The following is a 12,485-nucleotide window of genomic DNA, read 5'->3' as shown; positions in this document are numbered from 1 at the left end:
ATGAGCGACCAGGGGGACCTCTCAGTCGTACTGTGGGGTGTGCTTCTGTACTCACGGAGGAAATGTTGGAGTGCCTCTTCAGGGTTTGTGCCTTCCACTGTAGCTATCCTCAAGATTTTGTTAATAGTTCTCATGAACCGCTCCAATTCTCCGTTGGCCTGGGGCCATTGCGGTGTGATGCGATGATGTCTTACTCCTAGCTTTTGCAGAAATTCCTTGAATTTGCTTCCTTGAAAAGGAGGACTATTGTCCGTTTTGAGTCTGTGTGGAATTCCGAACATGGCAAAAGCGTTGTTCATAATGGGTTGGACGTTAATGAAACTGGTGGATTGGACTAGCTCCACTATGGGATATTTCGTATAACTGTCCATTAGAACTACGGTCACTCTCCCATCCGGGAAACTGCCAAAGTCCAGACTGACCCGCGACCATGGGGATGGGGCGGGGTCTTCAATGATGATTGGGGCTGGAGCTTCCGCAGTGCTGGTTAGCTGGCATGCTCGGCAATTCTGTACAACCGTATCAAAGCTGCTCTCAAGAAACCATACTTTTTCGCGCATTCTGGCCTTCATCCTTCTTGTGCCCTGATGTCCTTCATGGGCTAGCATTGTTGATTGGACCTGCAGTGCAAGAGGAATTACCACTGGATGCCCTCTTAGAATGAGCCCATTCCCTGCGAGGTTCAGTTCGTTGTGTACTTTTCAGAGTTGACCCAGACGCAGTTGGTCATCTTGACTCCATCCCTGGACATTTCGTAGGAAAGCTTCCCAGGATCCTGTCTGTATTGCGTCTATGACTCTTCTCAGAACTACGTCACCATCATATTGGACCACGATTGTCTCTGCTGACATAGCTTGTGGACAAGCCCATTGCGACACCATGTTTACAAACTCTATTGTCTGCCTGTCCTGATTGATCTCAAGTGCGGTGTCTACTGCTGGGTGTCGAGATAGGAAATCCGCGGGGTTTTTTGATCCGGTTCTGTATACAAGGTCCATTTGGTACTGTTGTATTTGAATGGCCCATCGCTCGATTTGCGGCGGTGGATGAGGTCCAGTGCCTTTAAACAAAGGTATTAGCGGCTGGTGGTCTGTCACCATTCGAAACGGGTGTCCAGTTATCTAGAGATGAAAGTGGTTACAGGCCCATTTCAAGGCCAAAGCCTCCCTTTCAATCAATGTAGCTGATGTTTAGGTAAAGAGCGTCAATTTTAACTAAAACAACGAAATTCATTGGGCAAGAGCGAGTCAGCCAGAGCGTTGGAAGGTGGCCGGGGAGCATCCACCCTAACCTGAAGGGCTTACGCAGTCTCACGCTGGGAGTTAGGAGTGCATTTGAACCCGCAGCAGGAGCAGTAAGGAGGTAGGGTGACTGGCAGGGGCGTAACACAGGTCCCCGCAGCCCATGCGGTGCGGGGGGTCCCTAGTTCCAAGGGGCCCCCTTGGCACTGAACTCTGGCTGGAAGAGCTCCTGATTGAGCCCGGAGGGGACCCCCTAAGTACCGTGCAGGGAGGCGCCCTCACTTTTCGTTACGCCAGTGGTGACTGGATTGAAGATCTGGCTTTCTGCCTTATGTGTGGGCCTTGGCTTGTGCAGGGCCAGGGAAGTATAAGATCTGGGGGATGGTTGAAAAGGAGGGTTCCTGGTCCCGGCCGGACGCGGACAAGTGCAGACGAGCTTGCCTTAGGCGTGCCCGCATTGGCGTCAGTTTAAGTAGTTGGTTGAGTTAAAAAGACTAGACCTCAAACCACTTGGAAATGCAGCCACACGCCGGTAGTGGCCGAAAATGGCATTGTGGGTCACCAGTACCCTCCGCACAAACGGCGCACAGCCACGACGGAACAGCGTGGGAACCGCGTCAACAAGAGGAGCCATTTGAAATGAGCAAAATGATGCTGGCAGTGTGCAAAAAAAGCTGGTAAGTGTTGCGAGAGAAGAAACATAAAAAAAGTTAAAGAGGTCTCAATATTACAACCTTTGCTCCCAAATTTTAGGTTTAAAAGAGAGACGCCTTTTCAAAGTACTTCATTAATGGTTGTGTCACTCCATTTGAACCTTTTTATGTTTTCGGAGAGGGGTCCCGCCCTTACGATATTAGCTGGTTCATGACTGGGGACATTGTCAGCCATCTTGATCACTTCGGAACAGTGAATGCTCTCCGAGCGGGGCTCTATTTTGTAGAGTGATATATATTTAACCAGTTTCACGCTGCCCAAGGTGTAGTCTAAATAAGAGGTGATCTTGTCCACAATACGGATCCATGAAGCTGAATTGACATCTGGAAATTGACAGTTTAGTACTTTCAATTCAATGGCTTACATTGGGCTACCAGGATTTTGTTTAACTTGTCCTGCCTCATGGCTGTGAGCGTGGTTTATTCTGGTAGCATAGAGTGTGTGAATTCTTATGTTTAAAAGGGCACTGATGTTAACAAATAGCTCCCCCCTTGGAGCTACTCAGACACCCTTCTTTTATTGTAGGTTTAAGGCACTTTATGTACCCTATAAGGGGGATTGATGTTAACACCAAATCTCCTGTAAGGGTATTACTTCAAATTGCTGCCGGTATGAAGTGATCTCACAGTCACATATCCTATGACACAGACCCCAATGTTCCAAGTGCAAATTTCAGCTTGTACAGGTTGGATATAATTGGTGAAGAGGCAAGTCAAATTCAGTCCTGTGGAATATATGCAAATGTCACTGGCATGCCGATTTGAGTAGCAGGAAGTGGACTAACCACTACAACTAACTATTACCATTTTTTCCTATGTGACATAGTTACAGTTAGGAAACAGCTTGCGTCCTAATATAGATATAGGTTTATCTGAAGAGAGGACTTACATCAAGGTTGATTTAGAGACCAGACTGCCTGGATGAAGAACATTAGTTTTGATATCTCTTAAACTTGCACAAAGATGAAGTGGATGTAAGTAAAATTGGATGATGGGGTTTGGGGGCGGGCGGTGGGTTGAATTGACCAAGGAGCATGAAGGATCAGCCAGAAAGTAATTGTAATTGTAAAAATATTTGTAGAGCGCAAGGCTTCCCAGAGGCCTCCCAGCGCTGTGGATTATTGGCTGTGACTGCTCTATTTAGCTCGATGGAAATAGCAATGTTTTCAAACGTTTGCGGAAAACCAGATGGTCATCTACCAGTCTAATGTGGTCCGGAAGGGTATACCACCCTTTGGAGGCAACATAGGAGAATCTTTGACCTCCACTTCTAGTTTTCCGGATTTTGGGGATCGTTGCTAGCCTTTTGTTGCCAGAGCGCAGAGATCTATTAGGTTGGTAGGGGAGGATGGTTGCTTGTAATATAGGAGAACATTTTGCGGTCAGGATCTTGTGGGTGATACAGAGGGTTATGACTGGATCCTCTCTGCCACTGGTAGCCAATGTAAGGTGGTTATCGCTCTTCTGGCTGACTCTCGGAGGAATGTCCATAAGACGCCTAGCTGCACAAGTATTTTGTTAAAACGGTTAATATTGTGGTTAATGGTTAAAATGAGCCAGAAAACACTACCATCAAATCAATGTATATTAAGTCTTGTGTGGGTGTTCACCAGCTATCCTAATACACCTTGCTTACCTGGGTGAGCTCTACCTGCTATGTGTGTCTCGCTATCCCAAAAGCACACCTCTTGCCAAGGTGCAGGGATCTGTGCTTCCTTAGGGTGAAGTAAGACAAAAGCCTTATAAAACTACATAATGGCACCACCAAACTACTGTAAAACATCCCACAATCGCCTTTAAGTGTATGATTAGCACTCTTATTGGCACATTTTTGTTACACATGGAATGCTGAAAATCCTTGACTATTCCTTTTGTGTGCATCACACCAGCCTGGGATACCTCAGTCTGCCTACATGATTACAGCCATAGTGTGTGGTGTCTGGGTGCATTCCACCTTTACTTGTCTCAACCTGCTTCTTTCTCCCCAGGGACAGTGGATTGCTGAGACATTTCAGGCAAAAGTTTAATCAGACTTGCAACCTCCAATATGGACAAGAAAGGGGGTGTGCCTGTGGGAAGTGGATTCTGGAAGGGGCCCAACCCTGCCCAGTTTAGCAAAGAGACACAAGAACTGCTGAAAGGTGAGTCTGAGAGGGTCAGATGGCCCATCCTTACAATGAGAGCTTAAAAGTTTTCTTATTACAAAGTGGGGACAAATATGTGTTCTTCATAGAATAATCTAGAGTCTCACCCAACCATATTTGTTTTGATCAGTCATATTTTCCTTTGTGATTCAGCTAAACAGCTGAAATGTTACTCATTAGGACCAGCATCTTCATCTCTACTTCGATTAAACACCCCGCTAAGTATTTATCATCCATATATCCCCACTTATCAGTAACATAGCCCTCATTTTGGGTTAATTAGCTTCACATGTAAATTTTAAGAACATCTTTGTAAGATACAGACATAAGTGGAACGATTATTGCAGTTGTCTCTAGCTCATGTAAAGGAGTCCTGCCCTTCAACCAGACCCCCCTAAATCAACATTATCCAGTGCTTAATTTTTAAAAAAATTTCAAAAACCTTTATTGAACAAATTTGCACAGCAAGGTTACAAGATTGCACCGTATCAAGACATTATATACAAGCATACAGTATTATGCAGCAGAGGTTACCTCAGACATGTAGCACATGAAATCGATACAAAAGAGAAGTGATGTGGCAGCACTGAGGGAGTAGTATAAGCTATGGGAAGTGGCACATCGAGTGGGGGAGAGAGGCTAGTGGAGCAGAAGGGAGAATGAGCGGGGAGCCAGCTGCTCATTGACCATCACCGGCGGCCGCCGCGGGCGGAGCACCGGCCTGGAGCGCGGGGGAGGTCGCAGGGTGCTGAGAGTTACGACTTAAGAGGTAAGACACAAGTGGACCACATATGTCAATTGGGCAGGATTTGGCTGGCATTAGGTCCCAGAATTCGAACAGGAGTGTCTGACATCACGAAGCATCCTCAAGCCAAGCATTAACCTTACGTACAAGCTTGCGACCCCAGCACATGGAGACCCTACGCTGCACAAGGACAAGAAGCATTGCAGTCAGGCGGCCTGTGGCATCTGGGCAAAATTTCACCAAGCCTAGAACGCAAAGCAGAGGGTCAGGCTGGACCAGTGACGGGGTGATCTCAGAAATAGCGGCACAGACCTCGCACCAGTATGCAGAGATCTGAGGGCACAGCCAAGTGAGGTGGGAGGAGTCTACCGCAAAAGCAGAACATCGCAGACATCTATCATTGGGGATAAGTCTCATCTTGTGCAACTGAGCAGGAGTCCAGTAAAGCCTATGTAAATACTTAAAGTGAATGAGGCTCAGGCAGTAATTTGGGGATTGGCGTTTGATCTGATTGCAACAATAGAGCCAGCCTTCTTGAGAGATTTCGACACCCAGGTCCTCACCTGACGCCACACGCACCCTGTCTGTAGAAATGGGAGATGCTGCCAGTATAAGGGCGTAAATCTTAGTGACCAGCTTCTGGGGTAGGGGGACCTGTAAAGGAAGTCAAGGGTGGCCATTGTGGAAGGAGGCTGGGGAAACGAGGGATGAAGCTCCCTGCAGATAGCCATGAGTTGATAGTAGAGCAGGGTGTCCATGGGCCCGGAGTCAGCAGCGAGAGAGAAGAATGTGTCCCCAGGGTAGAGGTCGGACACTGTGGAAAGCCCTAAGCGGGTTGCATGTTGAACCATCCCAGATGACTGAAGGGGGGGAAAAGCTGGATGATGAGCAATAGGCATGGCATTCGCGGAGAGCATGTTGGAGACGGAGAGTTTACAGAGCCCATCCCAGGCCCAGTGAAGAGTCTCCACTGTGTCAATCTCGGTACATGGGAGTTTCGCCGGGGCGAACAAGGCGGTCGTGAGCGGCCATGGGGCAGCAAGGTCGGCTTCCACCGCAACATGCGGCTGAAAAGGAATGGGTTGGAGCCAAAAATGGAGAAAACTGGCCTGGGCGCTAAGGGCATAAAGTTTAAAATCAGGGGCACCAAGACAACCACACCACATAGGAAGGGTAAGGATATCATATGCAATTCTGGGCTGTCGACTGGCCCAGACCAGAGTGATAAGCAATGAGCGGACTTTGCGTAAAAAGTGGGCAGTAAGGGGATGGGAATATTGACAAATAAATATAAAAACTTTGGGAGCACCCCTATCTTGGGGATGGCTATGCGACCTGCCAGAGACAAAGGCAACCAGTGCCAGAGGGGAATCTTGGACTCAAACCAGTCCACAGCTCGACCAAAGTTGGCTCCCCAAAGTTCGTCTACGTCCCTGCTCAGCCAGATGCCTAAGTATCTTGTTGGACCAGACGCCCACACAAAGGGGTAGTCTGGAGTGAAGGGTACCGTGGCATCAGTGAGGGGGAAAAGCACAGACTTATTACAGTTAACCTGGATGCTGGAGAAGCCCCCAAACCGTATCACCTCACGAACCAGGGGACTGAGGTTCTCCTGAGGGTTGCGAACATAGAGGGTAACATTGTCCGCATACATGGAGACAACAAGAGCACAAGCCGCGAAGCTGAGACCTCTCTGGGTGTGGTGCTAGCGAAGTCTAGCAGGAAGGGGTTCCATTGCAATGGCAAAGTGTATGGGTGACAGCGGGCACCCCTGCCTGGTACCTCTCTCGATGGAGATAGGCTCCAATATTTGACCGTTAATCCGGAGGCAGGCAGTGGGAAGTGTGTAGAGAAGTAGTATTTTGTGTATGACGATCAGCTTACAGCCCAAGCTAGGGAGGAGATAAAAGGGAAAAAGCCACTCTAGGGTATCGAAGGCTTTGGTAGCATCGAGCAGGGCAGCCCCTGTCAGAAGCTTAGGGTTAATTTGATGAAAGACGGAGAATATAGTCCAGAGGTAATGGGAGGTTGCGTGGCCAGGAATAAATCCAGACTGGTACAGGCGAGCAATAAGCGGCATGAGGGGAAGAAGGCGGGAGGCGATGAGTTTGGCAAAGATCTTGTTTTCCGTATTAATTAGTGAAAGGGGATGATATGAGTTGCGTAGCTCTAGGGGCTTGTCTAGCTTTAGAAGTAGTGTGAGCAGTGCCTCATGGAGCGAAGGGGGAAACTGACCATTCTCAAAAGATTAGTTGTACATGGCAGCTAAGTTCGGGACCAGAATGGGCGCGAAAGTCTTATAAAAGGATGCTGGAAGCCCATCCAAACCAGGGGCCCTGCCACCGGGCATGCCATTAATCGCATCAAGGATTTCTTCTTCGGAGAAGGGCTCATCAAGGAATTCCCAGTGAGGGTTGCCAAGCAAGGGGAGCTGAAGGGTATCGAAAAATTTGTTCGAGAACCTCGCGCCGGGCACAGTCCCGGCCATGTAAAGTTGTGAGTAAAATGCGGTGAAGTGCGCCTTGATTTCCTCAGGAGAGGTGGTTCTGTCAGGGCCTCCGCACTAGAGGGTGGGTATGTAGGACGCAACGTGAGGTGAGCGGAGGAGGTTGGCAAGGGTCTTAGTATAATACTTTCCCCTGAGGCGGAAGCCGGGGGCTGGACTGTTAGGATACTTAAAAAAAAACTCACGATTTTACCTGTGACTAGAATACTTAGTTCACTATTCCTGCTGGAAACAGCCACTGCTTCTCGCTGCATTCTAGAATCCCGCCTCCCCGGTCAGACGATTAGGCTCTGACACAGGCGGAGACAGGGTCAGGCGCCATCTTGGGGCTGAAATCGGGCTAGCGCACCAGCGGTTGGCTCCCTCCCACCCTCTGTAAGTACTTAAGCTGCGCTGAAACGCTCGTGCACAGATTAGTATAATACTTTCCCCTGAGGCGGAAGCCGGGGGCTAGACTGTTGGGATACTTTTTTTTAAAACTCATGATTTTACCTATGACTTTAATACTTAGTTCATTATTCCTGCCGGAAACAGCCACTGCTCCTCGCTGCATTCTAGAATCCCGCCCCCCGGTCAGACGATTAGGCTCTGACACAGGCGGAGACCGGGTCGGGCGCCATCTTGGAGCGGAAATCGGGCGAGCGCACCAGCGGTTGGCTCCCTCCCACCCTCTGTAAGTACTTAAGCTGCGCTGAAACGCTCGCGCACAGATTAATATAATACTTTCCCCTGAGGCGGAAGCCGGGGGCTAGACTGTTAGGATACTTTTAAAAAAACTCACGATTTTAACTGTGACTAGAATACTTAGTTCACTATTCCTGCTGGAAACAGCCACTGCTCCTCGCTGCATTCTAGAATGCCGCCCCCCGGTTAGACGATTAGGCTCTGACAGGCGGAGACAGGGTCGGGCGCCATCTTGGGGCGGAAATCGGGCTAGCGTACCAGCGGTTGGCTCCCTTCCACCCTCCTTTGCCCTATAAAATGAACCTCCAATCCCGTAGGCGCAGCGGGCGTGCCGGCGCCGCGCCAAAGGCAAGCCTGTCTGCGCCCGTCCGCGGCAGACCGGGGCCAGGGGCCACATCCCCTGCCCCTTTATTGGGACTGAGGAAACATTACAGCATAGGGTCTCTTTATAAACTGCGGACTCCTGTAACAACAAGCTGCTGCCACTCCTTCCCCCCTTGGAGGTCCCACTTTTCTGCCCCCACTGCAACACAGAGCTTATTACTTTACCGATTAAGGACGACTCGCGAGACTATAAAATGTTTCTTTTAAACTGTAGGTCTTTGCCCAAACATAGTCTGGAAATGTCCCTTTTACTGGCTGAATATATGCCTGACGCAGTCTTCTTGAATGAAACATGGTTAACTCAAGACTGAGCCGAATCTGATACAAGCGCTCACACAAGGTGCCCGCGTAGACCGCGCTTATGGAAAAGGCGGGGGGCTCGCAATTATCTATAAAGACACGTACACATGTCGCTGTCCTTTGGAGACCATCGCTGACTGTGAAAGTATGCCTTTTGTCATTGAATTCTCTCCCAATGACAGCTTTACGGGCACTCTCATCCATCGCCCCCCGGCCCAGTCAAACAATTCCACACTGCGCTATCCTCCGTTGTTGCCGAATTGGTCACCTCCCTGTCAAACTTCACGCTACTTGGCGACTTTAATATACACTTTGACAATCCCACGGATAATCTCGCCGTAGAGTTGACGGCGAGTTTAGCTGCAGTTCAGCTGGAACAACTTGTCCTCTCCCCTACTCATGTCAAAGGACATCTTTTAGATCCCGTTTTCAGCAACCGCGAATATCTCAAAGTGGGCACCATCACTCGTCTTCCCTGGACAGATCATTCTCTGATTCCTATCACCTAGACCACTCCTAACTTTCCCTCCAGTACCCCTACCACGCGAAGAATGAGAAACTGGCACAGACTACGTCTGGACCAGTGGACTAGCAGTCTTACAACCTCCAGACCTTCACTTACCGGTGATCCCCCCCTCCGACAACAAGAAATATGATAATTGGATCAAGAAATCACTTGACTCTGCACTCCCCTTTTGTACCACCATCCAAAAAAGACACCGGAAAACAGCGCCTTGGTATTCGGAACAACGAAGAGATAACAAGCCCCTATGTAACAGGCTGGAAAGGAAGTGGCGTCTGGGCTATGATGCCACGGATAAAGCCACCTACAGGGAGGCTATAAATCCGAAAGAAAATCAGCATATTCGGCCTTCTACAAGGAGAAAATTATGCTGGCCAGGTCCAAACCTAAAGAGATGTATCAAATAGTAAAAACTCTCACCATGCTTCCACCCCCCCCCCTCCCCCCCTCCCCCACCCAGCTGTTAACTATAATCCACTCTCCAGGTGCAATGATCTGGCAGATTTCTTTTTTCATAAGGTGAATAAAATGTACTCATCCTTTCCAGACATGGACCCAGACCCCCCTTCCCTAGAACCACAACTCGCTACAGATACTGAGGACTCCCATCAAAACATCCTGGATCATTTCCCCCAGTTGGACTCAGAAATACTCGAGCCTTTGATGCATCAAATAAAGTCTGGCTACCCATGCGACCCTGCCCCTCCAAATATGTTGGTTTCAGCTACTCAAGTCATTCTGCCCACACTCTTGGAGCTACTGAATTCCTCCATAGCGACTGGTATAGTACCACCCACCTGGAAACAAGCTATGGTACGAGCACTCCTGAAGAAAAGCACCCCGACCCCGCCAACCTCAATAGTTACTGCCCGATTTCTTTGCTCCCCTGGGTAAGCAAAATCCTTGAGAAACATATTAACACCTATCTCACTAGTTTTCTCGAGAGTAACCATCTGCTTGACGTTACTCAGACGGGCTTCCGCCCCAAACATTGGACGGAGACTGCTTTGATGGCAGTCACAGAGGAAGCCAGGCAGATCTTGGATCAGGGGGGATCAGTGGCAGTGATCTTCCTTGATCTGAGCGCAGCGTTTGATACGGTGAACCACAAAATCCTTCTAAGCCGTCTCCACTATGTGGGAATATCAGGAGGAGCGTTGTCCTGGCTCAAGTCCTTTCTCAGTGACAGAACCTTCCAAGTCTTTGAAGGAGCCTCTGTCTCTGCAAGCTGGCCGCTGGGCTGTGGGGTCCCGCAGGGCTCATCTTTGAGCCCTACGCTATTTAATGCGTACATGAGACCGCTGGCTGAGATCGTCCGTCCCTATGGTATTAAGATCATCTTTTACGCGGACGATACTCAGCTAATGGTCTCTCTTGCACAAAAGAACTGCCATCAGCCACAAGCCAGCTTGACAACCTGCCTAGAACAGATCAAGCACTGGATGACACAGTCGTGCCTCAAACTTAACGGTGATAAGACCGAGCTGATGCTTATGGGTCCATCAGCTCCCTCCACTTTGGAGCTGTTATGGCCTGTTTGGGCACGCCCCCCACACCCAGAGACAATATAAAAAGTCTCGGGGTGTGGCTGGACAAAACCCTGACCTTTAACATCCAAGCAACTAAATTGTCTGCGACTTGCTTTGGTCTCATCAGGATGGTGAAAAAAATCCTCCCGCTCCTTTCCTTTAAGGCCAAGCAGGTAGTTATGCAGGGTCTCATCCAGTCTCGTCTGGACTTCAGTATCGCCCTGTATCTAGGGCCGCCTGATTACTGCCTGCAAAAACTCCAGCGGATCCTGAACTGTGCAGCACGCACATTGCTTGGCCTTCCACGTAGAACATCGGTGAAGCCTGGACTGAGAACCCTGCATTGGCTCCCTGTTAGGGAGAGAATTGAGTTTAAATCTATGTGCATCTCCCATCAAGCATATTGGAAATCCGGCCCAGTAATTAACCACATGCTGATCATCCCTTATCGACCCAAAAAACAGCTCCGTTTTCTCCACGCCTTTCTGGCGGTAGTCCCTCGGATTTGGAGATCCAGAGCTGGAGGCCGGTCATTTTCTTACAATGCAGCCAAGTTATGGAACTCACTTCCCCTTCATCTAAGATCCAATCCAAATTTGACGACCTTCCGCAAACAGCTTAAAACTTTTCTTTTTAATAAATCAGGTTAACCCCCTGCTTGTTCTTTACTGGAGGGTATTAACTCCGTCTGTTAGCGCCTCGACGCCTCAGGGCAGCAGCCGCGCTTAATAAAACTCTTTTTCATTTCATTTCATTTCTTTCCAGGGCGGTTGCCCTCACAGAAGCGGCGCGCCCGCGCCTCCCTGCCCAAAAATGCAAGCTCTCTGTTGGCCTCGGCATCGAAGTTGGTGAGCTTCCCCCAGATCTGAGCAAGCATGTCAGGGTTAGGGTCCCGGGAGTGGGAGGAGTTCAGAGCCTTAATCTCCGTCTCTAATTTATCAAGAGTGCCGCAAATGGAGCGTAGGACACCGGACTGCTTCGAAATACATTCTTCCAGGGGAACAGCCTTAAATCCCTCCCAAAGCGTGGAGGGGGAGTCAAAAGTGCCTTCATTAAGCTCAAAATAATTTGTGATTGCGGTTTCTTTCTCGTAGCAGAAGACCGAGTTGCGCAGTGTATTAGGGGGAAGACACCAACAGAACGCGTGACGTGGGGAGTGAAGGAGGCGTAGACAAAGGCGAACAGGAGCGTGATCTGAGACGGTGCGCACCATGTGCTCAACAGAGGTGAGCCAAGCAAGGCGTCCGGAGTGGTGATCCAGAGGTACAAGCGGGACCAGCAGCTGCCGGAGCCAGTTACGCAAGTGCCCTTGCATGCCTTGGGGCGACTGTGCCTCCACGTGTCATATAGGGAGTTATCAGTGAGATTGGAGCTCATTAGTGGAGCTGCACGCAGGTGGGAAGCGTGCGGACCGGAGCGATCTAGCATGGTGGACAGCGTTACGTTAAGTCACCCCCCTAGAGGAGTGCAGCAGGGCCCAGGGCCGAGATGTGGTGCAAAACCTGCGCAAAGAAATCTGGGTCGTCATTGTTGGGACCATATAGCTCAGCCAATGTCAATGGTTGGGCCTGGAGGGTACCAGGAAGGACCACAAAGCGCCCCTCCGGGTCAATGATTACCTGGGAAGTACCATGGAAGCCCTCTGCGCAGCAGGATAGACACCTCACGGGAGTCGTTAGAGTGATAGGAGGAATGTATTTTGCCCCAATGCCTGGG

The 12,485-nt window shown here is 49.5% G+C and overlaps 1 protein-coding gene across 1 annotated transcript in view; it reads left to right on the top strand.

Moving 5' to 3' along the window:
• Positions 1-3,947: 3,947 nt before the first annotated feature.
• Positions 3,948-12,485, top strand: part of C1_1H22orf23 (chromosome 1_1 C22orf23 homolog) — an 81,149-nt gene continuing 72,611 nt past the window's right edge. Inside the window, exon 1 of the mRNA XM_086936462.1 lies at positions 3,948-4,095. Within this exon, the coding sequence (XP_086792588.1) occupies positions 4,002-4,095 (94 nt within the window). The 5' untranslated portion in view covers positions 3,948-4,001. The remainder of the gene's footprint in view (positions 4,096-12,485) is intronic.

Source organism: Lissotriton vulgaris, chromosome 1_1, assembly GCF_964263255.1.
Source record: "Lissotriton vulgaris chromosome 1_1, aLisVul1.2, whole genome shotgun sequence".
NCBI classification, from domain to species: Eukaryota; Metazoa; Chordata; class Amphibia; order Caudata; family Salamandridae; genus Lissotriton; species Lissotriton vulgaris.
This window is presented reverse-complemented; position numbering and strand designations above follow the sequence as displayed.